Source organism: Hyla sarda, chromosome 5 (genome assembly GCF_029499605.1).
Source record: "Hyla sarda isolate aHylSar1 chromosome 5, aHylSar1.hap1, whole genome shotgun sequence".
Lineage (NCBI taxonomy): Eukaryota > Metazoa > Chordata > Amphibia > Anura > Hylidae > Hyla > Hyla sarda.
Window position 1 is genome coordinate 255,597,923 of NC_079193.1, and position 27,249 is coordinate 255,625,171.

The 27,249-nt window shown below is 41.6% G+C and overlaps 1 protein-coding gene across 1 annotated transcript in view; it reads left to right on the top strand.

The window, feature by feature from the left end:
* The first annotated feature begins 681 nt into the window (after positions 1 to 681).
* Positions 682 to 27,249, top strand: part of AFG3L2 (AFG3 like matrix AAA peptidase subunit 2) — a 50,406-nt gene continuing 23,838 nt past the window's right edge. The window contains exons 1-8 of the mRNA XM_056521539.1: positions 682 to 890; positions 9,626 to 9,716; positions 13,423 to 13,470; positions 13,757 to 13,869; positions 17,498 to 17,650; positions 19,147 to 19,221; positions 20,399 to 20,523; positions 26,754 to 27,024. Of these exons, the coding sequence (XP_056377514.1) occupies positions 783 to 890; positions 9,626 to 9,716; positions 13,423 to 13,470; positions 13,757 to 13,869; positions 17,498 to 17,650; positions 19,147 to 19,221; positions 20,399 to 20,523; positions 26,754 to 27,024 (984 nt within the window). The 5' untranslated portion in view covers positions 682 to 782. The remainder of the gene's footprint in view (positions 891 to 9,625; positions 9,717 to 13,422; positions 13,471 to 13,756; positions 13,870 to 17,497; positions 17,651 to 19,146; positions 19,222 to 20,398; positions 20,524 to 26,753; positions 27,025 to 27,249) is intronic.

Consider the following 27,249-nt stretch of genomic DNA (forward strand, 5'->3'; position numbering starts at 1 on the left):
TGGTATATAAAGTCTATTACACTGCTGGTATATACAGTCTATTACACTGCTGGTACATACAGTCTATTACACTGCTGGTATATAAAGTCTATTACACTGCTGGTATATAAAGTCTATTACACTGCTGGTATATACAGTCTATTACACTGCTGGTATACACAGTCTACTGGTATATACAGTCTATTACACTGCTGGTATATACAGTCTACTGGTATATACAGTCTATTACACTGCTGGTATATACAGTCTATTACACTGCTGGTATATACAGTCTATTACACTGATGGTATATACAGTCTATTACACTGATGGTATATACAGTCTATTACACTTCTGGTATATACAGTCTATTACACTGCTGGTATATACAGTCTATTACACTGATGGTATATACAGTCTATTACACTGATGGTATATACAGTCTACTGGTATATACAGTCTATTACACTGCTGGTATATACAGTCTATTACACTGCTGGTATATACAGTCTATTACACTGATGGTGAGGTTACTAAAGACACTTTATTCCCAGCCTAGTACTGTATACAGTGACCGTGACTAAGGAGAACATCTAGTGGTCAGTGCTGTCACCAGAAGACACGCCCACATGCACACGTCATCAACAGCGACATGAAGCTCTGGTCCTTGGTTGGCTGGAAGCAGTGACGTCATTGGTTAGCGCCAGGAGGAGCCTGGAGGTCGTATTGGAAGTTGTAGTGGGAGGTGTGATGTGGTGACATAACGTGACGGCTGCACGGAGCCTACACACTGACCGGGCCTTATGGCTCACCGCTGCCTGCTGGTGCATGGCCTCTGCCGGCCTCTCACCGGGGCGCTTCTTCCAGTGCTGCCCCACAGTCGGCGTGCCGGGGCCTGCTGCCTTAGAAGGGTGAGTCCCTGCGTTATTGCGGGTGGTAGTGCTTCATGGGATCGTTCCTACCTGTGAGCATGTGCGCCCCCTTGTGGAAGGTGCACTCCAGAGCTGTCAGTGACTTTTAATTCCCTTTTATGTCTTTACCTGTTATATAATAATTATTGGTAGAAACCCGTCAGATTTGTGCAGTGACCCCCAGCATCCTGAGCTGCCTGCTGCGCAATAGTCTTATATGACCCTTGTTTACTCCCGTCATAAGTGCAGTAATCCTACCCCCTGTCCCTCCCTACACAGATCATATTGTGCTCTTTACCCCCATGAGGACCAGCAGAAGAGTCTATGGAAACCCCCAAAGTAGCCCAATGTTTACACTACAGCCCCCCTCATAATACTGTGTAGTTTAAAAACAAATATTGCTTAAAAATCCATAAAACATAAGGGTGTGGTCTTTTGCTATGTATGTGCTTCCAAGATTCTAGAGGAATAGGCTTCAACGGAACCCGGATCAATGGCACTGATCCACCACAACAGGTGTATGGATAAAAGAGGATTTATTGACCAGAATGCAACGCGTTTCGCTGCGCATGCGCAGCGAAACGTGTTGCATTCTGGTCAATAAATCCTCTTTTATCCATATACCTGTTGTGGTCAATTAGCGCCATTGATCCGGGTTCCGTTGAAGCCTATTCCTTTAATGCCATTTACTAGGAATCAACCGATTATCGATTTGGCCGATATTCACGATTTTGGACATTATCGGTATAGGCAATTACCTTGCCGATAATGCCCCGGCCAGAGACCGCCGCCGCTGCCCCATTGCCTCCCCCATCCCCGGTTTTATAATTACCTGTTCCTGGGGTCTGCACTACTTCTTGCTCCTGCGGCGTCCTGCGCTATTGCTGTGCGCTGCGCACTGATGAGTGACGTCCTCAATGCAACGTCATTGTCAGTGCGCACAGTGATAGCTCAGGACAACGCTGGAGCCAGAAGTAGCGTGACCCCGGGAACAGGTAATTATAAAACCGGGGATGGGGGAGGCAATGGGGCAGCAGCGGTGGTTGGACTCAGGACTGGCAGGGGGGGGCAGCGGCAGTGGTGGTTGGACTCAGGAGATCCCCAGGACAGGCAGGGGGAGAGAAGTGGGCGGCGGTCTCTGGCCTCGCAAAAGCCACTGCAGTTCATTGATTTAAAGCGCCTGCATATCGGTATAAGTTATCGGCTATTGGCCTCAAAGTTCACATATTATCGGTATCGGCCCTAAAAAATCAGTATCGGTCGATCCCTACCATTTACCTACTGGAGGGCAGCAGACGACCTACCATCTTACGCTAGCATCATTGTTGTGTATGAAGTTGCACAACCACTCGGGGTGAGCAATTCATTTATATACCTTCCTCACCACGTGGTTCTAAACATTACTACTCTATGGAGCACTTATTCTTTTACTTCTAGTCTGACTACAGGAAAGCAGTAGTAGGGATAAGTCGTGGTGACACTATATAGTGAACAAGTACTCTGGGAGGAGCGGAGTTTCTGTTGTGGTTTTAGTGGCTGCATGTACCCTTGGGCTTTTGGAGATAAGCTTCCAATTCTCCTGGTTGCAGACGGAAAGATTAAACATCCCAAACAGCTCATTTGGGTCTCTAAAATGTAGTTAGACGAGTTCGTTTTCCCTATATCAAAAATAACTGTTCAGTGTAAGGCCGGTTTTACTATAGATAAATATGGGCACATTTTTGGGTCCAAATTATGGGTGACGGTCCCGGCCTGACAGTGGATCTAATAACCTGGACTGACAGCTGTAATTTAAGATCAAAATACAGACAAAATAACCAGCAGAACGCAAAACTCTTGTTGGGGTTGGAGTTGGTAGGTTGGCAGCACACATGACAAGATGTTTCATTGTTCTCTAGCTACTTTCTCCTAATGTTTAGCTATTTGTTTATGATCTATTTCCTAATCATGCATATTTTTTGTATCACTCCTCCTTGTAGTCATACCACTATAACTGTAAACTATATTGAGTGATATATATGCCTTAAATGTATTGATCCGGCATTCCCTGGACTCCATGTACCTGTGCTTCTCACACCACCTCCACTTCTCTGTATTCGTTGTTTCAGTGCCTTGGTTTTAACATTTCTCACTGTACTTTTAAATGTATGTCCTACATTTTGATGTATGGTAAATAAACTTTCATTTTACATAATTGGTTCTTTTGTTGGATCAATGCATTATGAGTAAGACACTTTGTTTACATACTTCATGTTTTGTGAGTAAACTGTAGAATAATGTTAAGCTTTTATACAAGTGGCTATAGAGACAAGAAACATGCAAGTTGATCCTAAAACCTCCTATGGTTCTCCTGTGTGGGATTTATTGCTATCTGCCATGTTTATGAGTGATCATAGCCCGGATTCCGGAGAGAAAGACATTGGTGACAATGACTAGAAATGTCTTTCTCTCCCTCTAGCGGATTCGGGGGTCTGATCAGTGGGGTTTGTATCATAGATGAGGTTGTCCATACTTAACCCCTCTATAAGAGTAACCAGCCCTTCTGACACTGCTGTATAATACCCGACTATAAGGGACATTTATCAAAACCTGTATAGAAGAAAAGTGGACCAGTTGCCCTTAGCACCCATCCAAATTGCTTATTTTATTTATCAGATTTATCATTGATCTTTTTGCTGATGACACAAAGATATGTAACAGGGTTGATGTTCCTGGAGGGATCGCCAAATGTAAAAGGATTTAGGCAAACTAGAAGAATGGTCAGAACTCTGGCAACTGAAATTTAATGTGGATAAGTGCAAGATAATTCACCTGGGGCATAAAAACCCTCGGATAGAATATTTGACACAGTCCTGACCTCAGTATCTGAGGAGAGGGATTTAGGAGTAATTATTTCAGAAGACTTAAAGGTAGGAAGAAAATAGGAGGGGTTTACAGGGCAGCCTGCAGTAATTGGATGAAGAAACCCAGCACAGCAGACTCAGGGAGGTAGATGAGTCATGGAGAGTGAGGATATGCCGCCTCCAAAGCACAAAATGAGAAACGAAGTGAGCAACAGATAGAAGGTATCTGTGAGAGAAATATAGGTTCTAGAAACATAGGGGGGAGACTCGTCAAAACTTGTGCAGAGGAAAAGTTAACCAGTTAGCTTGCTTCTTTCATTTTTGATAAGGCCTCTGAGAGATATAAGTGATCAGATTGGTCGCTATGGGCAACTGGTCGACTTTACCTCAGCACAGGTCTTGATGAATGTCCTCCATAAAAATATGTACATGACCAGGATTAAAGGGTTTTTTTCAGGGAAAAACGTGTGTGTGTGTGTGTATATATATATATATATATATATATATATATATATATATATATAATATCAATATATCAACTGGCTCCAGAAAGTAAAACAGATTTGTAAATGACTTCTATTAAAAAATCTTATTCCTTTCAGTACTTATGAGCTGCTGAAGTTGAGTTGTTCTTTTCTGTCTAAGTGCTCTCTGATGACACGTGTCTCGGGAGCTGTCCAGAGTAGAAGCAAATCCCCATAGCAAACCTATTCTACTCTGTGCAGTTCCCAAGACAAGCAGAGATGTCAGCAGAGAGCACTGTTGCCAGACCGAAAAGAACAACTCAACTTCAGCAGCTGATAATTATTGGAAGCATAAAGATTTTTTAATAGAAGTCATTTACAAATCTGTTTAACTTTCTGGAGCCAGTTGATATATAAAAACGTTTTTTCCTGGATAACCCCTTTAAGTACTGAGTAACATATACCAGTTTTTTTTTTTTTTTTTTTGTGGGAGAAGACGGGTACTCTTGAAACCTGTATGACTATGGCTGTTAACTACAGCTGAAACGCATCACTCGTTCCTACATCCTTCCATGTCTGCTGTATTGAAACAAAATAGAAGTTTTTTTATCCGAGTGGACTGCGCTGGACACCTCTTATCGCATTGTCTATCCAGGGACTGAGGTCCGTTCCGTGTTGCAGTAGGGCGTGCATGGGCGAGCTGATTTGTACCTGTATTAATCTGATTGGTTGCTGTGGGCAATTACTGAATCTCTGCTCCTCTGCACAGGTTTTGATAAACCTCCCCCCTATGTGTCAATCTTCTATAGTACGGGACCCTCTTGTCTTTTATATGTGCCATTTTATGTAATTTTATTTCTTTTTTTCATGTCGGTTATATATCTGAGCTGGTTTACAGAATATTCACAACAGATGTGTTCTTTATGGGTTATCGGAGCCATACATGACCAATGACCACTCCACACTGATGGGCAAAAGATTAGTCCAGTGTTTCCCAACCAGGGTGCCTCCAGCTGTTGCAAAACTACAACTCCCAGCATGCCCGGACAGCCGAAGGCTGTCCGGGCATGCTGGGAGTTGTAGTTTTGCAACAGCTGGAGGCACCCTGGTTGGGAAACACTGGACTAGTCTATGTTGCGGATGCCAGCCATTACGTTAGGAGTGTTCAGTACCAGCATCTTGTTATGTATCTGTCTGACGTGTGGTTTATGTAAGATGTTGTGTAACCTATTTCTCTGAGTCTGTATATATAACCTCTAGCTAGGGAGAAGGCTGCAGGATGTCATTCACTTCTGTTAACTCATCTTTACATATCTGAAATGCTGTACGTAAATAAATATTCTTGTTGTCCAGCATCTGCTGACTCAGCATGGATATGCTATACAATATGGAATTTAATATTTAAAGAAGGAAACTGAGCATTGAAACAACTGGAAGACAATAGTCTGTATGATATTCCTAGTAGGTTATTTTTAGAGTTGAGCAAACTTACAGTAAATTGGCTCGTAGCGAACCTCGCAGCTCGGCTGATGATTACTTAAAGGGGTCCTCCGGTGGAAAACTTTTTTTTATATAAATGAACTGGTACCAGAATTTAAACAGATTTGTAAATTACTTCTATTAAAAAAATCTTAAATGGGCACTGTCACCAACATTTTTTATTTTATTTATTAATTTTTTTAATATATGTCGTAGTACTTATGTGCTACAACATATCTGTAATATAGTTTCATTTTTTTTTTTTTTTTTTTTTTGTTAAAATGGTTTAATTTACATTTTGAAAACCGACCACTACGGGTCTCCCTCCTAGTGGCCGGCTGCAGACTGGCGTGACGTCACGCTTGAATTCGGATCGATGCCGGCTAGGCATCGGTCCTAATTCATTCAGCCTGCGCTCGCTCCCTGCCTGTCAATCAGAAAGGCGGGAGCGAGCGCTGTGAAAGCCGGGGCTTGAGCGCATTGGCTCCCTAGCCTCGTGCCAGCCCCCGCCTTCCAACATACGTGCGGCAGCGCGCAGTGCTGCGCTGCTGCTTCTGTCTTGGACATGTTATAGTTAGCTGTAAGGGATCGGGTAGCGCGGCCGTGATTTTATAGGGAGCTATTTGGAGGCGGGTTGGGGGTGATGGGGGGGGGGGGTGTGATTTGCGCTGCGGCTGGGGTCTTTTAAGGAACTGTGCGGGGGGCATAGCATAGGGGAGCGGGTTACGCCCGTTACAAAGACTGTTTTCAGCACAGGGTGCCTCTAATTGTTTCACCACTACAACTTCCAGCATTCCCTGACAGCCAATAGATGTCAGGGCAAGCTGGGAGTTGTAGTGGTGAAACAGCTAGAGGCACCCTGTATATTTGAACTAAGGGCGGAAGTCAGCCCCCCAGCAGGCATCAGTGACGTCACACCTGCTGGGGAAGGCTGCCTGGTAGTGAGCACACTACCAAGCAGACATAAAGTTATTTCTAAGATGGTAAAAAAAATAATTAATGGCAGGGAGGGGGTTAGGGATAGATGGGCAATAGGCAAGGACAGAAAAAAAAATAAGATAGTGGGAGCTACTCTTTAATCCTTTTAGTACTTTTTAGCAGCTGTATGCTACAGAGGAAATTCTTTACTTTTTGAATTTCTTTTTTGTGTTGTCCACAGTGCTCTCTGCTGACACCTCTGTCCATGTCAGGAAGTGTCCCAAGCAGCATAGGTTTGCTATGGGGATTTTCTCCTGCTCTGGACAGTTCCTGATATGGGCATCAGGTGTCAGCAGAGAGCACTGTGGACAACACAAAAAAGAAATTCAAAAAATAAATATTTTCCTCTGTAGCAAACAGCTGCTAAAAAGTACTGAAAGGATTAAGATTTTTTAATAGAAGTAATGAGGGGAGGGGATCGAACTGAAGGTTTTCTGTGTGTTTTTAGGTAAGAGATGCATTGTGTATAGAGAGAGTTTGTGCGGTCTGCTAGATGCTCTGCCTTGCGGAGGCTGAGAGGAGTTGCTTTATATCATATTTAAATGCATATAATAATTCTTTTAAATATATATATTTCTTTTCCTTGTAAGGGCTATGCCCCCTCCCTGTTTCTTACCTGTGGTTAGGTAGGAGGGGCAGCACATTCCCTGGTTGTCGTCCATCCTATGTGCCTGCAGCAGCCCATTTTAGTTGACAACTACAGTATTTTCATAATCAATTAGTTGCTGATTAATCGATTAGTTATTTCAGCCCTTAATCAAAACATCTGATAATCCAGCAAAATTTGCCAGTGAAATATCCAGTTAAAATGTTTTCCACCGGAGTACCCCTTTATTTTTAAATCAACTGGTGCCAGAAAGTTAAACAGATTTGTAAATTACTTCTATTAAAACATTAAAAAATTTTTACCCTTCCAGTACTTTTTAACAGCTGTATGCTACAGAGGAAATTCTTTTCTTTTTTTAATTTCTTTTTTGTCTTGAGCACAGTGCTCTCTGTTTAACGTTATTTTTATTAAGTATTACAATCATACAAGCAATACAAAGATAGTAAAACATCTTTCCATGTACATTGTAATAGAATTTTTATATATAAAACATACAGTTAAGAAACTGATAACTTTATTAACAAAGAAATGTACCGAGATGGCGAAGTGTCAAGGCATTCAATATCGTTTATTATTATAGTAGAAATTAGAGTCGAGGTGGATCTCACCATGCTAATTAGCTGCAGTCAAAGTCATAATGTTCAGACACCTGATGCCCGTATCAGGAACTGTCCAGAGCAGGAGAAAATCCCCATAGCAAACCTATGCTGCTCTGGACAGTTCCTGACGCGGGCATCAGGTGTCAGCAGAGAGCACTGTGGACAGGACAAAAAAGAAAAGAATTTCCTCTGTAGCATACAGCTGCTAAAAAGTGCTGGGAGGGTAAAGATGTTTTAATAGACGTAATTTACAAATCTGTTTCACTTTCTGGCACCAGTTGATTTAAAAAAAAAAGAAAAAAAAAGTTTTCCACCCCAGTACCCCTTTGAATATTGAAGGCGTATAGTTAGGCTAGGCCATCAATAGATGATCAGTATTGGGGGCTGATTCCCGCCACCCCCACTGAACACCTGTAAGAGCTGTGGCATTTGGGGAACAATGTAGCCTCTATTGTTTACCAGACAGAGCTTCCTGCATTTGAAGGGTATGTTCACACTACGTATTTGGAACAAAATCTCTGCTCGCAGAATTTCGCAAGCAGAGATTCCATCTGGCAGCCGACGGCTATGTAGTTCTTGCGGACTTCTGGTCAAAGAATGAACATGTTCCTTGTTCGCACTGATCAATTTCATTCCGCAGTGTTAACCGCGGAACACCCCTTCACACTTATGTTAGGAGTTCACAGCGCGGAATCCCGACGCATAATTCAGCGCACAGAATTCTGTGCTAATTACGTAGTGTGAACCTACCCTAAAGCTCCGGTGCCTAAACTGCAGGCCAATCATGTAAGGGGGTAGATCTGTGTGTGTAGTACTAGAAGAAGCTGCTGTGAAATGTATAAAGCTGTGGTAATGAAGAGCACCATGGGAAGTGTTGGAGTCATACTTGTGGCCTATCCTAGGCTAACAGTATTACGGTCCTGGAAAACCCCTTAAAGGAGAGCTCTGACACAAATGTTTATTTTGCTTGTGCTGCTGCAACTAAAATATTAAGGCTTAAAGGGGGGTACTCCACCCCTAGACATCTTATCCCCTTTTCAAAGGATAGGGGATAAGATGTCTGATCGTGGGGGTCTCGCCGCTGGGGACCCCCGCAATATAGCATGCAGCACCCACCTGTTTCTGCTCCGGAGGCGCTGGAGGGTCTGGGTCCCGACCACCGGAACAGAAGTCCATGACGTCACGACTGCGCCCCCATGTAATGTCACACCCCGTCCCCTCAATGCAAGTCTATGGGAGGGGGCGTGATGGCATTGCATTGAGGGGACGGGGCGTGATGTCACGGACTTCCGTTCCGGTGGTCGGAACCCAGACCCTCCAGCGATTCCGGAGAAGAAACAGGTGGGTGCTGCATGCTATATTGTGGGGGTCCCCAGCGGCGGGACGCCCGCGATCAGACATCTTATTCTCTATCCTTTGGATAGGGGATAAGATGTCTAGGGGTGGAGTTATTCTTTAAAGTTAATCTACCAAATTATCATTATATAGCACCTTCATTGTACTTTAATGGGTGTTTCGGCGCAATCGTCCGGCACAACTACAATTTATGGAACCGTGGCTTCCGGTTCCTTACATTGTTATTTCGGCACCAAGGCTCATTGGCGGGGAGTGCCCAGGTGTCGGCACCATAACAATGAACTGTTAGGCCCTCATTAATTTTTGGCTGGACAACGCCTTTAAGAAATCAATACAAGATGTTAAATGAGATAAGTAGCTCTGGACATGTCCAATTAACTCCTCTTTTTCTTTTTCCTTTGTCTTAAAGTTTCAGACTCAAGCCGGTGATGTAGGCAAGAAGCCTTTGTTGGCCAGAGTTATAGCTGCGTACCGACGACTGTGCTCTCAGCCCCCTAAAGGTATATTTTCTTGCTGCCCTCTTGTATAGGAGTGCATGATTATAACAATAGATGTTAAGGAGTATCTAGGAGTATTTTACTGTAGAACTTTTTGTGCAAACTCCATTTTTCAATTTGGAGACAATCCTACTTGGGTGTGGCCTCTGGTGTTCAAGCTGGTCTACTATAGTTCACACTACAGTGATCCCTCAACTAAAATGGCCTCAACATACAATTGTCTTTTCTGGACCATTGTAACTTGAAACCAGACTCAACATACAATGCTATGGAATCTGCGAAACGTGTCAATGGCTGGAAGAACCGACCAATCAGAATGGACATTTCACTGGTAAAACCCCTGACTGGTGTCTGGTAGCGCCCCCTACAGTACAGGGAGTTATTACATGTTCTGTACTCTTTACCTGGGCCAGGGTTACCTGCTCCTTTGGGCACCAGGTGAGGGCGGCTCCATTTGACATGTTTTTTTTTAGGACATTGCATGTTCTGTACAGGACCCTGAAGAAGCTTCTGTCCTCTACATAGACCAGTGTTTCCCAAAGAGGGTGCCTCCAGCTGTTGCAAAACTACAACTCCAGGCATGCCCGGACAGCCTTCGGCTGTCCGGGCATGCTGGGAGTTGTAGTTTGGCAACAGCTGGAGGCACCCTCTTTGGGAAACGCTGACATAGACAGTGATCTACAGCTCCCAGCAGATCTTTACTTTTACGTGTAAGAATTTGCTTTATCTCTATTTTAGTTATCTACTTATTTTTGTTTAATTCTCACTTTTTCCTATTTTTGGATGACATTTTGGTGGCTTCAGAACCAATTACCAGGTTTCCATAGAGTTCTGGTCTCAACATACAATGGTCGTCCTGGAACCAATTAATATTGTAACTTGAGGGACCACTGTATAAACAAAAAGGCAGTCCTCTAAGATAATAAATAAAGATATTTGAGGTTTCAAGTCACCATTAAAAGACTTAGGGGGAGATTTATCAAAACCTGTGCAAAGGAAAAGTTGCCCAGTTGCCCATAGCAACCAATCAGATCACTTCTTTCTTTTTGCAGAGGCCTTGTTAAAAATGAAAGAAGCGATCTGATTGGTTGCTATTGTCAACTGGACAACTTTTCATTGGAACAGGTTTTGATAAATCTCTGCCTTAGTTTATTAAAATTGTGTAAGAATAGTAAACAATGAATAGTATAATACACGTTATTTGAGTGTGTCACAGGGCCCTTGCGACACACATGATGGTAAAATTATATGAATTAGCAAAATATATTAAAACATAAGTAAAATGGCCAGAACCGCTATAGTAACATCAATAATAAATTATCACTTGTACAGTGACAAACAAAACAGAATGATCTTGCTAAATAGATTGGGTTCCAGCGTGCCTTATAACAGTTCATCTATTTAGCAAGATCATTCTGTTTTGTTTGTCACTCTACAAGTGATAATTTATTATTGACGTTACTATAGCGGTTCTGGCCATTTTACTTCTGTTTTAATATATTTTGCTAATTCATATAATTTTACCATCATAGGTGTATCACAAGGGCCCTGTGACACACTCAAATAACTATTGATAGTTTATTAAAATAGTGTAATAATAGTAAACAATCAAGTCTTTTAACCCCTTAAGGACGCAGGACGTAAATGTACGTCCTGGTGCGGTGGTACTTAACGCACCAGGACGTACATTTACGTCCTAAGCATAACCGCGGGCATCGGAGCGATGCCCGCGTCATGCGCGGCTGCTCCCGGCTGCTGATCACAGCCAGGGACCCGCCGGCAATGGCCAACGCCCGCGATCTCGCGGGCGTCCGCCATTAACCCCTCAGGTGCCGGGATCAATACAGATCCCGGCATCTGCGGCAGTTCGCGATTTAAATGAACGATCGGATCGCCCGCAGCGCTGCTGCGGGGATCCGATCATTCATAACGCCGCACGGAGGTCCCCTCTCCTTCCTCCGTGCGGCTCCCGGCATCTCCTGCTCTGGTCTGTGATCGAGCAGACCAGAGCAGGAGATGACCGATAATACTGATCTGTTCTATGTCCTATACATAGAACAGATCAGTATTAGCAATCATGGTATTGCTATGAATAGTCCCCTATGGGGACTATTCAAGTGTAAAAAAAAAAAAATGTTAAAAAAAAGTGAAAAATCCCTCCCCCAATATAAAAGTAAAACGTCCGTTTTTTCCTATTTTACCCTCAAAAAGCATAAAAAAAATTTTTATAGACATATTTGGTATCGGCGCGTGCGTAAAGTTCCGAACTATTAAAATAAAATGTTAATGATCCCGTATGGTTAACGGCGTGAACGAAAAAAAATAAAAAAGTCCAAAATTCCTACTTTTTTAATACATTTTATTTAAAAAAAAATTTTAAAAAATGTATTACGTTTTTTATATGCAAATGTGGTATTAAAAAAAAAGTACAGATCATGACGCAAAAAATGAGCCCCCATACCGCCGCTTATACGGAAAAATAAAAAAGTTATAGGTCATCAAAATAAAGGGATTATAAACGTACTAATTTGGTTAAAAAGTTTGATTTTTTTTAAGCGCAACAATATTATAAAAGTATATAATGGTATCATTTTAATCGTATTGACCCTCAGAATAAAGAACACACGTCATTTTTACCATAAATTGTACGGCGTGAAAACGAAACCGTCCAAAATTAGCAAAATTGCGTTTTTCGTTTTAATTTCCCCACAAAAATAGTGTTTTTTGGTTGCGCCATACATTTTATGATATAATGAGTTATGTCATTACAAAGGACAACTGGTCGCGCAAAAAACAAGTCCTCATACTAGTCTGTGATGAAAATATAAAAGAGTTATGATTTTTAGAAGGCGAGGAGGAAAAAATGAAAACGTAAAAATTAAATTGTCTGAGTCCTTAAGGCCAAAATGGGCTGAGTCCTTAAGGGGTTAAAGGGGTATTCCAGGCAAAAACTTTTTTTTTTTTTTTATAGATCAACTGGCTCCGGAAAGTTAAAGAATTTGTAAATTACTTCTATTAAAAAATCTTAATCCTTCCAATAGTTATTAGCTTCTGAAGTTTTCTGTCTAACTGCTCAATGATGATGTCACGTCAAGGGAGCTGTGCATGATGGGAGAATATCCCTTGCATGATGGGAGAATATCCCCATAGGAGCTGGACAGCTCCCGGGACATGAGTCATCAGAAAGCAGTTAGACAGAAAACTGCAACTCAACTTCAGAAGCTAATAACTATTGTAAGGATTAAGATTTTTTAATAGAAGTAATTTACAAATCTGTTTAACTTTCCGGAGCCAGTTGATATATAAAAAAAAAAAGTTTTTGCCTGGAATACCCCTTTAATTGTGACTTGAAACCTCAAACATCTTTATTATCCCTAGTAACTTAGAGGACTGCCTTTTAGTATATTATAGTTTTGCCTAGAACCTTGGGTAGTGGATTTGGGCAGATTCCTCAGTTTTAGTTATGTGAATTGAGCTGCACCTGATTTTGTCTTTTTTTTCGCTATAGTTCACACTAGAAAACCGGTATAAATGATTCCAGAATTCTAGACCAGTTTATAGATGCTGCAGATTTTAGGATATAGAGCACATCATTTCAAAGATGCAACAAAATTAATAAACAAGCTGTTCATCTTACTCCAGTGCATAACAATGTAAGGATGAGCTATATTATATTGCATAAGCTTAATGTATTTGTCTTTTTTTTTAGGTTTTGAGAAATATTTCCCAAATGGCAAAAACAGCAAGAAAGTCAATGGTAAATACTTCTGTTATAGTCTTTTTGTTATAGTAGATTAGTAACTGGAATGCAATGTAATGGATGTACAGCATGGTACATGATACAAAGAAATCTTTATTTTAAAGGTAACTCCAAATAAAACTCATATTGTAGAAAAAAAATACAACTCTGTGAACAGAAAAACGTTCAGTAAAACCAGAGCTATGAAGTCAGTGTGAACAGAGGCTAATGTTAACTAAAAAGTATGTGCTGGCATAATCAGGCTGTTAAGTTTTTCTAACATTTTTTTTTTTTTCTCCTGTAGGTGCAAAACAAAATGAGTCTTCCTCTGGGGGCAAGGGGGCATCAGGGGGAGGTGGCAATAAAGGTGGAAAGAAGAGTGGGAAATCAGATGAGTGGTGGTCAAGAGTACAAAAGGTAAGATTTTTTTTATTGACTGTATAATGTACAAATTTAATAAAACATATTTATTAACCCCTTAACGACCGTGGACGTAAATGTACGTCCTGGTTTGGTGGGACTTCCCGCACCAGGACGTACATTTACGTCCGCATAGGAAGGGTGCTCGCGTCATACACGGCAGGTTCCGGCTGCTAGCAGCAGCCGGGGACCCGCCCGTAATGGCCGACATCCGCGATCGCGCGGATGTCCGCCATTAACCCCTCCGATGCCGTGATCAATACAGATCACGGCATCTGCGGCATTGCGGCACTTTGATTAGATGATCGGATCGCCCGCAGCGCTGCCGCGGGGATCCGATCATCCAGCATGACAGCCGGAGGTCCCCTTACCTAGCTCCGGCCGTCTCCCGGGGTCTTCTGCTCTGGTCTGCGATAGAGCAGACCAGAGCAGAAGATCACCGATAATACTGAGCAGTGCTGTGTCCTATGCATAGCACTGCACAGTATTAGCAATCAAACGATTGCTATAGATAGTCCCCTATGGGGACATAAAAAGTGTGTTTAAAAAAAAAAAAAAGTTGAAAAATGTAAAAATAAAAAGTAAAAAAAAGTGAAAAATCCCCACCCCCAATAAAAATGAAAATTGTCCGTTTTTCCCATTTTATCCCCAAAAAGCGTAAACATTTTTTTTTTATAAACATATTTGGTATCGCTGCGTGCGTAAATGTCCGTACTATCAAAATATAATGTTAATGATCCCCTACGGTGAATGGCGTAAACGTAAAAAATTCAGAAAGTCCACAAATACTGCTTTTTTGTCACATTTTATTAAAAAAAAATTATCTAAAAATTTTATATATGCAAATGTGGTATCTAAAAAAAGTACAGATGACGGCGCAAAAAATGAGCCTTCATACCGCCCTATATACGGAAAAATGAAAAAGTTATAGGTGGTCAAAATAGGGTGATTTTAGATTACTGATTTTGTACAAAAAGTTTTAGATTTTTTTTTTTGTGGTACAAAAATATAAAAGTATCTAGCCATGGGTATCATTTTAATTGTATTGACCCACAGAATAAAGAACACATGTCATTTTTACCGTAAAGTGTAGTGTGAAAACAAAACCCTCCAAAATGTGCAAAATTTTGGTTTTCATTAAAATGTCCTCCCTAAAAAAATTTTTTGGGGGGGTTCGCCGTACATTTTATGGTAAAATGAGAGGTTTCCTTACAAAGTACAATTGGTCACGCGAAAAACAAGCCCTTATATGGGTCTGTACATGGAAATATAAAGGAGTTATGGATTTTAGAAGGCGAGGCGGAAAAAACGAAAACGCAAAAATAAAATTGACCTGGTCCTTGAGGTGAAAATTGGCTTGGTCATTAAGGGGTTAAAGGAAATCTGTCACCAGTGCCCCAAGGCGTGCCCGGAGCTGTAGCTAACGGAGGAGATTACCGGAGATCCCCCTGCACGGAAAGGGACAAGGTATGTACCGTTGTCATCAGTGTCACCTGCACTACCGGTCGGTACAAACAGGTTAGTGCAGGTGACACTGGTGACAGATTTCCTTTAGCAACATAGTCAATGACAATAAACAAAGGCCTAGCGTTATTATTAAATTTATTTAAAAAAAAAAAAAATGTATCTGAAACTGGATGTGTCTAATTTGACAGATAGCAACTATTTACAGCTCAGCTTTCATCTATCAAATTGCTCTAGTAAAATGAAAGATGAGCTGTGATTGGTTGCTATCTGTCAGACAATAGAGAGGGACTTGTGTTAAAAAAAAGAGGAAAATAAAGTAAATAGTATAAGGGCAGACTAGATGGACCAGGGGGGACATTTATCATTGAATTTTTTTTTGCGCAGTGACTTTCATTGCATCTTTTTTGATGGAATGTCTGTTTGAGAATGAAGGAATGTCAAGCTTGCGCACGGTTGATACATTTTGCACAGACATGCAAAACAGAAAGCACTGACATGATTGAAATGATTTCTACCTCTCACAGACATTGGTAAATGTCCCCCCAGGTGACTGCCCACAGTCTTCTATGTTTCTGTGTTTCACTCCAGTGTTAGTAAGTACAGATTGTAGCAAACTGTGGATTATTACAGCACATTTCATTTATTGCAATGCATGGAAAGAAAACGGTGGTTGAATTCTGTAACAAAATCTGTGGATTTCCTTGAGGCGTTTGGAACATATTTTTAGGCCAGATCATGATCTGTGCTCTGTCTTCAAGGCATCTATACCCAAACCTAGTTAGGCCCCTTTCACTCTGCTGTTGTGCCCCATTGAAAAAGGTCCATTAGGCCCTTTTCTCTTTTATTGTGCCTTTAACGTGTTATCTGGATGTTGCACAACGGGCAACAATGGGTCCCAACATATCCCATTTACTATTATGGGGTCTGTGGGGCGCCATTGTTTTTTGACGGGAGTAACGGGAGAAAAAGACGTTGCATGATGTATTTTTTTTCTCCCGCTATTCTCCCTGTGTTCCCTGATGTCCGTTGCACTGCTGTGTCACAACCGCAGTGTGAAAGAAGCCTGACAGATGCCAAGATAAGAAATACAATGTGGGAGATTTATTAAAATCAGTGTAGAGGAAGAGTGGTGCAGTTGCCCGTAGCTACCAATTAGATTGTGTCTTTCATTTTTAAAGAGGCCTGTAAATAAAGTAATCTAAATGGTTGCTATGGGCAACTGCACCATTCTTCCTCTACACAGATTTTGATAAATTTATCCCAATGTATTTACAAAGTTACTCAACTTTTTATGTAGATTCGATCTAAACTGTGAATAGTGCCCAAACTGGACAACTTGCTGTGAACTTTGCACCGGAGTCATTTGGACTCCATTAACCTCTTTAGGACGCATGGCGTACCTGTATGCCGTACGCATGCTCCCCTGCTATAATGCCAGACATCATCAATCGCGTTGATGCCGACATTAACCCCTTAGACGTGGCGATCTAAGTTGATGGGAGCTATAGCACTGCAAAAAAAAAAAGTGAAAAAAACAAAGTTAACATAAGGTCATTTAACCTTTTCCCAAATAAAAGTTTGAATCACCCCCCGATCAATACAAAAATGGTACCAATAAAATCTTAAGAACACGGCACGAAAAATAAGTTATAGGGGTTAGAAGATGAGAATTTTTTTATATATACATTTTCCTGCTTGTAGTTATGATTTTTTTTCGAAGTACGACAATATCCAACCTATATAAGTAGGGTATCATTTTAACCGTATGGACCTACAGAATAAAGATAAGGTGTTATTTTTACCATAAAATGCACTGCGTAGAAACGGAAGCCCCAAAAGTTGCAAAATTAAAAAAAAATTCTTCAATTTTGTCACACAATGAACCAGGGTTTATAAACATTTCAAAATACAGAGACCCCTAGTGGCCATTTCACATTATTTATTTCACATCTTTAGCGATAACATTTTTAAATGAATAATATTAGGAAAATATTTAGTTTTTTGTTTTTTTTGTGAGGAAAAAATTAGTTTCTAACGACAGTAACTCTTAAAATTTTCATATATAACTTTTATTTAAACTATTTTAGTAACTTGTTTAAAGTAACTTTTTACTTAAAGTTCTTTGTAACTAGCGGTATGTTTGACCTCTCATTCACAGGGTGAATTCCCTTGGGATGATAACCAGTTCCGATACTACTTTCTAGCGTGTACAGCATTTTGGGCTGCTGCAACTTACTACATCTTCTTTAGGAAAGTTCCTGTAGAAATCACATGGAAAGACTTTGTGAACAACTACTTATCACAGGGCATGGTGAGTGGGGAAAGTACCAACTGTGGGTGCCCATTTGTGTGTTTTCATGTTGTTTTTTCCTAGTTCAACTTAATGGACATATGCCCTTTTTTTATTGTCTTTCCCAGTCATACAATTTTTTTTTTTTTTTAAGATTTACAATCATTTTATCAGAGTCTGGGTGCTGCAACCCTACCAATCTCTATAATAAGCAGGGAGAAGCACTCAGTTAAATGGGCACTGTCATGAAATCTAAAAATGTATATGTTGTAGTAGTTAAGTACTACAACATATCTCTAATATACTTTACTTAAAAAAAGTGATTTTAAACCAGTTTAAAATCACTTTTAAATTCGTCCACTAGGGGTCGCCCTCCTAGTGGCCGAATGCATTCTGCAGTGACGTCACTACTGAATTTCGACTTGTTTAAGCCTGGCAATGAGTCGAAATTCAGTCCCTGCGGTGCTCGCTCCCGCCTGTCAATCAGACAGGCGGGAGCGAGCGCTTTGAAGGAAGTGGATGCGCGCAGGCTCCCGCGGACAAGGTAAAGTATTATGCCGGGGGTGGGGGGTTGCGTGCTCACCTATACAGTATGCCTCCAGTTTCCCCACTACAACTCCCAGCATGCCCTGACAGCCAATAGATATCAGGGCAAGCTGGGAGTTGTAGTGGGGAAACAGCTGGATGGACTCTGAACAGGTGAACTAAGGGGGGTGGGGAGGGGGAGTGGGTTGAGCGGGGCCAGGGGGGTTGCGGGCTGCGCGGCGGGGAGGGGGTACTCTGACTGGGTGAACTAAGGGGGAGGGGGAGTAAGTTGAGCGGCGGGGCGGGTGGGTTGTGGGCTGTGCGGTGGGGAGCGGTATGTGCGGCCATCACAGATCCGGTGTTCACCTATACAGGGTGCCTCCAGTTGTTTCCCCACTACAACTCCCAGCATTCCCTGACAGCCAATAGATGTCAGGGCAAGCTGGGAGTTGCAGTCGGGAAACAGCTGGAGGCGCCCTGTAGAGGTGAACTACGGGCGGAAGTGTCGGCCCCAGCAGGCATCAGTGACGCGGTGCCTGCTGGGGAAGTCTGCCTGGTAGTGAGCACACTACCAGGAAGACAAAAAGTCATTTTAATATGTAAAAAAAAAAAATAATAATAATAATTAAAGGCAGGGAGGGGGTTAGGGATAGATGGGTAATAGGCAGGGACAGAAAAAAAGTGATGATGGGAGCTACCCTTTAAGTACTTCCCTCCCTGTCTTTATTTGCTGCAGGAGAGGGATTCTATAGTAGGTCTATGGAGCCAGTCTCCTGCAGCAAGTAAAGTAGACAGGGAATGAAGCAATTATCTGAGTGCTTCTCCCTGCTCGTTCTAGTAAGTGGTGGAGGTCTGACCAACCAGACCCAGAATGAACAAAAGTTTTGACAAGTCTTTATGACGTGAACTTTTTGGTGGTGAAATTACGTTCACCATTTCTTTTAGTTCCACAATCGAGTAATTAATGATTTACTGTTAACTTTCTCTCTTAGGTGGATCGTCTGCAAGTTGTAAATAAACGTTTTGTAAGAGTTGTGCTCTTTCCTGGAAAGTCAAGTATGGAAGGGGTAAGGGATTTTTGCTTTTTATTATAAAACAAATTGGTCCGAAACAAAATAATTTACAGGGGTATTCTGGGCAAATTTTTTTTATCCCCTATCCAAAGGATAGGGGATAAGATGTCTGATTGCGGGGGGGCCTGCCGCTGGGTCCCCCCGCGATCTCCCTGCAGCACCCACATTCTATGCGGCAGCTGTGTTTCCAGTTTCGGAAATCTCTGGGTTTCCGGGACTGGGGACGTGACGTCACGCCACGCCCCCTCCATTCGTGGCATGAATGGAGGGGGCATGGCGTGACGTCACGTTCCCAGTCCCAGAAACCTGGAGGTTTCCAAAACTGGAGACCACCCCCCCCCCCCCCCCCCCCCCCTGCGCGATCGGACATCTTATCCTCTATTCTTTGGATAGGGGATAAAATGTTTTTGCCTGGAATACCCCTTTAACTTTATTACTTTCCTAAATACCTTTTGTATTATTGGGTTTGGCTTAAAGCTTAGCATTTTGTCTGGATAACCCTTTTAAGGATACTGCTACACGCTGCAGCATTTCATCAAGGGTACTGCTACACGCTGCAGCATTTCATCAAGGGTACTGCTACACGCTGCAGCATTTCATCAAGGGTACTGCTACACGCTGCAGCATTTCAATAGTAGTAATCAAAAACAGATAAATTAACAGATAAATCTGCAACATCTGCAAATTTTTGCTGATTTCAACGTAATCATTTACTGTCATTAGTAAGAAAGTAAAGAAAAAAAATACTAGTCAGTGTAGTAATGTGCCCTTGTAAGACTTGTATGCATAATAATATGCATGGTCTTATCTAAGCATGCCATTTATAATACATATAACTCTAATGCAGCCATGTAAACCTATATGGGGCAAGTACAGAAGAGAAAACAACATTTTCTGCCAAAAAATAAACATCTTTATGGCTGTATAGTAGTTTGGGGTGAATTTTGACATATACGGCCACACCTGTGCATCAAATAGCTAATTTGCATATGTCCTAAAATAGCGTTTTTCATCAAATTAGCTGGCATGGTCACATCTGCTGTAAAGTGATGTAAGCTGTTTTATTTGTGGGGAACTGGTGTTAGACCTGTTGGGAATACATGTAGGTATGTTTCTTCACTAGGAGTAGTTCAGCTTGTGATCTGTTGTTTTTTTCTGTTTTTACATGTAGAAATATGTCTGGTTTAATATTGGCAGTGTGGACACCTTTGAGAGGAATTTGGAAACCGCACAGCAGGAGTATGGTATAGAGCCAGAGAACAGAGTACCTGTGGTCTATACAGTAGAGGGTGATGGGTAAGTTTGTCACTGGTTCTGGACTTGTCATGTAGCTAACTCTTTAACTTAACCTCTTTTGACAATTATTTTTGTATAGACCTAATTTATTGGATTTTTAGAAAATGTACCTGGGTATTGTACCCACAGTTATCCAGTGATCTGCTCCTAAAAACATATATATGCATTTTTATATGCCTGTGTTCCCTGAAGAACTGTTTGGGTTTTTCGTTGCTTTAGATTTATTCATCATTTTGGCTAAATAAAAAAAACAGCAAATATATAGCTACTGTGCGCGTCAGGTTCTTATGTTAAAAAATGAGACAAAGATGAATTATGTCAAAATGTTTTCCACCTTTATGGTCTATTCACACGTACGGTATTCTGCGCATATTTGATGTACGGGATTTTCTGCTTCAGACTTCAATGTAAACTAACTGAAAACGTCTTGAAATCCTGCACATCAAATCTGGGCAGAATACTGTATGTGTGAATAGACCCTTAACTTCTTGCCGACGAAGGACGAGCCGGCTCGTCCTAATCGGCGAGTAACTGCCGCATTAGGACGAGCCGGCTCGTCCTGAAGCTAAACTGTCACAGCATGTAAACATGCCGTGACAGAGAAGTGACTTCAGCTTTCATAGATAGCTGATCGTCACAGACATCAGCCGCAGGACCCCCCGCAGCTGGCCCTTGACCAATCACAGCAAAGGCAGTTGAAAAAACTGCCTTTCACAGCTCCGATCTCAGTGCAGGGAGATCAGTGAGGAGATCAGAGCTGTGTAAGCTTTGTGTACAATAAAACATTAAACATATCCCCAAAACCCTGCCTGTTACCCTTCTTAAGTGATCTTGTCTAGGTGACATCAGCTGTCTTGGACAGCTGATTGTCACCATGCAGTGATTTCTGCAAACTGTGGGCCTCATTATGTTGCTAAACTACAACTCCCAGCATGCCCAGACAGCTGTTGGCTGTCAGGGTATGCTGGGATTTGTAGTTTTGCAACATCTGGTGGGCCACAGTTTGGAGATCACTGTGCAGTGGTCTCTAAACTGTGGCCCTCCAGATGTTGCAAAACTACAACTAACAGTATGCAAGAACAGCAAACTGCTGTCTCGGCATGCTGGGAGTTATAGTTGCGTGCCCCCAGCAGTTGCATAACTACAACTCCCAGCATGCCCTTTGGCTATCAGTGCATGCTGGGAGTTGTAGTTCTGCCACAGCTGGAGGCACACTGGTTGGGAAACACCAAGTTAGGTAACAGAACCTAACTCTGTTTTTCCCCACCAGTGTGCCTCCAGCTGTTGCAAAACTACAAATCCCAGCATGCACTGACAGACCATGCATGCTGGGAGTTGTAGTTTTGTAACAGCTTAAGGAACCCTGGTGGGGAAGCACTGAGTTTGTCTGTTACCTAACTTGGTATTTCCCAACATGTGTGCCTCCAGCTGTGGCAAAACTACAACTCCCAGCTTGCACGGTCTGTCAGTCCATGCGGAGAGTTGTAGTTTTGCAACAGCTGGAGGTTTGCCCTAAACGGGCGGGAGTTTACAGTAAGCTTCCCGCTGCAAGTTTGAGCTGCAGCTCAAATTCCCAGCGGGAAACTCCCTGTGAACCCCGCCCGTGTGAATGTACCCTAAAACACTACACTACACAAAATAAAAAGTTAAACACTACATATACACATACCCCTACACAGTCCCCCCCACATTAAAATTAAAAACGTCTTGTACGCCAGTGTTTCCAAAAAGGAGCCTCCAGCTGTTGCAAAACAACAACTCCCAGCATTGCCGGACAGTCATTGACTGTCCAGACATGCTGGGAGTTTTGCAACAGCTGGAGGCTCTCTGTTTGGGAAACACTGCTGTATTGTATTTGTGGTGGCAGAGGCAATTGTAACGCTTGCATCCGGGTCTGCCACTGTGCAAATCCTTAATTTAGCCCTCAAATGCACATGGCACTCTCTCACTTCGGAGCTTTGTCATATTTCAAGGAAACAGTTTAGGGCCACATATGGGGTATTTCTGTACTCGGGAGAAGTTGTGTTACAAGTTTTGGGGGACTTTTTCTCCTTTTACCCCTTATGAAATGGGAAAAGTTGGGGTCTACAGCAGTATGATAGTGTAAAAAAAAAAAGAGGTAAAAAAGGTAAAATACCACATATGTGGGTGTAAAGTAATCTGCACACGCACAACATGGCTCAGGAGTGAGCGCGCACCATGTACATTTGAGGCCTAAATTGGTGATTTGCACATAAACGCAAAAGAAAACACCCACATTTTACCCCGCATGAAAACTACTCCCCTCAGGAACATAATGGGTATAGTGAGCCTTAACACCCCACAGGTGTTTGACCAATTTTCAATAAAGTCGGACGTGGAAATTAAAAATTAGATTTTTGTTCACTAAAATGCTGGTGTTTCTCCAATTTTTTTATTCTCACAAGGGGTAAAAGGAGAAAAAGCCCCCCCAAATTTGTAACCCCATTTCTACTGAGTATATAAATACCCCATATGTGGATGTAAAGTGCTCTGGGGGCGCAATACAGGTCTCAGAAGAGAAGGGGCGCCATTGGGCTTTTGGAGAGAGAATTTGGCTGGAATTGAAGGCCATGTGCGTTTACAAAGCCCCCATGGTGCCCGAACTATTTCAGCAAAATTCACCCTCCAAAATCCCACAGTTGCTCTTTCCCTCTTGAGCCATGTTGCGAGCCCGAAGAGTCCTTTATGTGAACATATGAGGTATTTCCTTACTCGAGAGAAATTGGGCTACAAATTTTGCGGGCTTTTTCTCCTTTATAACCCTTGTAAAAATGAAAAAATAAGGCTACATGAACATGTTAGTGTAAAAAAATGGAGATTTTGATTTTTCTTTTTCACTTTGCTGCTGTTCCTGTGAAACACCTAAAGGGTTAACAAACTTTCTGAATGTCATTTTGAATACTTTAAGAGGTGCAGTTTCTATAATGGGGTCATTTGTTGGGTATTTCTTACAAAAGGCTCCTCAAATCCACTTCAAACTTAACTGGTCCCTGAAAACTTCATATTTGGAATTTTTGGGGAAAATTTTTAAAATTGCTGCTGTACTTTGAAGCCCTCTAATGTCTTCAAAAAGTAAAAACATGTCAACTTTCTGATGCCAACATAAAGTACACATATTGTATATGTGAATCAATATGTAATTTATTTGGAATATGCATTTTCCTTACAAGCAGAGAGTTTCAAAGTTCAAAAAATGCTAAATTTTAAACATTTCATGAAATTTTGGGATTTTTCAAGAAAGAATGCAAGTAATAATGGAAATTTACCACTATGTTAAAGTAGAATGTCACGAAAAAAACGTCTCTGAATCAGAATGAAAAGTAAAAGCATCCCAGAGTTAATAATATATAAAGTGACCGTGGTCAGATTAGCAAAAAAGGGCTGCGTCCTTAAGGTGAAAAATGAACTGCGTCCTTAAGGGGTTAATGTGACCTGTAATGTGAACAATTCAATAGCAAAGCAAGCTAAAATATTTACAAAACTAACTTAAATCTTTGAGGCGGAAAAACAAAAAGAAAACCAATATAACCTGGTTGCATAATACTCTCAACCCTCAAACCAATACTTTGTTGAAGCACCTTTTGATTTTATTACAGCAAGGAGTCTTTTTTGGGTAGGAGTCTATTAGTATGGCATATCTTGACGTGGTAATATTTTCCCAATCTACCTTGCAAAAACGCTCCGTAGGACATCTCCCGTGCACCGCCATCTTCAGATCACCCCACAGATGGTTAATTGCATTAGGTCTGGGCTCTGGCCATTCCTAAATGTTAAAGGACATCTATACTGCATGAATATTACATATTTCTGTGCCCGGGCTGCAAAAATAAACAAAATAAAATGTAACTAGCCTTCCTACATTCCCCCGTTGCTCCGGTACAAACCTCACAGTCCTCCGCTGCGATCCTCTTGCTGCTTCCTGGGGACGGTAACGTCAGAGAGCTGTCAGCGTATCACCGGCCGCATCGATGTCCCGCCTTAGCCGGTGATAGGCTGAGTCATGTAAGGCGCTCTTGGCTGTGCAGGCATGCTGGGAGTTGTAGTTTTGCAACAGCTGGAAGCATATGATTGTAGTCCCCCTGTAACACACATATTCACTTCATATATTCAGATATATACACATACATATATCCACACACACATATATATACATGCAGGGACACTTACTTTTTTTAACAAAGAAATCCTCCATTCATTCGTCTTTCTCCTGCTCAGTTACGGCAGCAGTGTGCTTATGCCCCTCCCCCTTCTCTTCACACAGCAGACAGTGAGGGAGCCGAGAGTAGAGTGCTCCTGCCCCTCCCCCCCCCCCCTCCCTTCTTTCCACAGGAGCACGCAAGCAGCAGCTTTAGATCAGCAGACCTGTCAATCATGAAGTGGGTCCATGACGTTGGTGATGACAAGTAGACACAGCAGGACTAGTATGTATCCCAGGAGGCAGGGAGGCAGTTTTTTGTTTGTTTTTTACTGTTTTTTTTCATGACAGGCTGAGCGTACTGTCATGTAAGGTTAGCCGGCCAGGGCTCCTTATGTGACAGTGCGCTCAGCCTATCACCGGCCGAGGCAGAACATCGCTGAGGCCGGTGATAGGCTGAGCGCCATCCCCAGGAAGCAGCATGAAGATCGCAGTGGAGAACAGTGAGGCTGATACCGGAGCAACGGGGGAATGTAGGAAGGTCAAAGTTTATTTTTGCAGCCCGGCACGGTACAGATGTCCTTTTATTAATAATTTTTAGTCCTGCTGCACGCAACTAATTCATTTAAAGCGCAGGCCGGTCACATATGATTAGTTGGGGGGGGGGGTGAGATACCGTGGAACCGCCACAACTTTCAAAAATACTGTGATATGCATTTTTGGTCATACCGCCCAGCTCTATGGTCAGTGTGTAATGACTTCTGTTAAATTTGAGTTTGAATCGGAGTTGTTCATTCCGAATACAGCCACATCCCTTGTTATAAGAAGGTGTGCTCACTTATGCATCAAGGTTATTGTGTTGTTCACCTTTGTCTAATTGCTTAATATCACAAGATTCTAGCATTTTAACAGGGGTGTGTAGACTTTTTAGATCCACTGTATGTATGCCTGCCCTTTTGGATCCATTATGTGGTTATATATATGTTTTTACCCATTACTATATTAGGATAAGGTTCCAATGCTATAGGGTGTTACCTTTGGTAACATTGCTTGCAAAATTAATGCTCTTTTCTATCAGATTAAAATGACCTTGGGGCCATAACAAAATATCCTCTGATGTAAATATAAAGGTTGCAGTAATGGAGCGTCAAGCTGTGAATGAATAAACACGACTCAGCATTCAGGTATAAACATCATGTCAGAAGTATGGTCGAAACAGGTGCCGAGCCATACATGATCACTTATGGGCCTTGAAATCCCGAAAAAACAACAAACAAAAAATACACATGCACCGGTATATTCTTATTTACATATTCATCTAAAGGTTAGGCTTTTCAACTAGTATATTCCTCCTTAAATGGAACAGCAAGGGGTGGGGGATTTATCAAAACCTGTGTAGCATGGTGCAGTAGCCCATAGAAACCTGATTTGATCGCTTCTTTTTTTAACAATTAAAGAAGCAATCTGATTGGCTTATATGGGAACTGTTACACTTTTCCTCTGCACAGGTTTTTGTAAATCCCCCCCCCCCCCAAAAAAAATATTTTTTTTTTTCATTTCTGCTCAGTGTTTGTGATATAAGGGTACGTTGATAAATTCGCAGCTCTGCAAGTTTTGTTATGGGTCCGTGGAAAATCGGCAAAAGCCACAGATTGTTGGATTGTTGGCAGGCCTGTTAAAGTGAATTGTAGTAAAACTTTGTGGATCTTCCGCAGTAAAGCCCACTTGGAGTTATCATCTTGTGAACGTACCCTAAGGGTTTATTCATGCGTACAGTATCCTGTGCATATTTGATGTGCAGGATTTGAAGCGGTGTTCATTCATTTAGTTTACATTGAACTCGTGCAGGATTTGAAGCTGCAGATTTTATACTGCAATCAGGTATGTGCAGGATACTGTATGTGTGAATAGACCCTAAAACAGTGTATTGTTTTGCATGAATTTGCTGACCACTAAAGAACTTTGAAACACTTATTATTCTTTCATTCAGGATGGCTAGAGAGGATCTGTATCTTACAAAAGACAGTAGTTCTATTCATTTGTACTAACCTAAATGTATTATTCCTTTTCATAGCTCCTTCTTTCTGAACATTCTTCCAACATTCCTTATTCTTGCCTTCCTTGTATACACTCTGAGGAGAGGTCCTGCTGGAGGAAGAACAGGCCGTGGTATGGGAGGGCTCTTCAGTGTTGGAGAGACAACTGCCAAAGTACTTAAAGATGAGATTGATGTCAAGTTCATAGATGTAGCTGGATGTGAGGAGGCTAAACTTGAGATTATGGAGTTTGTCAACTTCCTGAAGAATCCAAAGCAATACCAAGATTTAGGAGCAAAAATTCCAAAGGTTTGTCATGCGTTTTGTGAGTCTGAGATACAGAGAAATATATATATATATATATATATATATATATATATATATATATATATATATATATATATAATATATATAATATATAAATGTATGTTTTTTTTTTTAAGAGCATTCCATTTGGATAGTAAACTATTGGTTCTCATATGTCATTGTACATGTCTAAAGTTAAAAAAAGCTAAACAAAAAGTTGAATTTTTT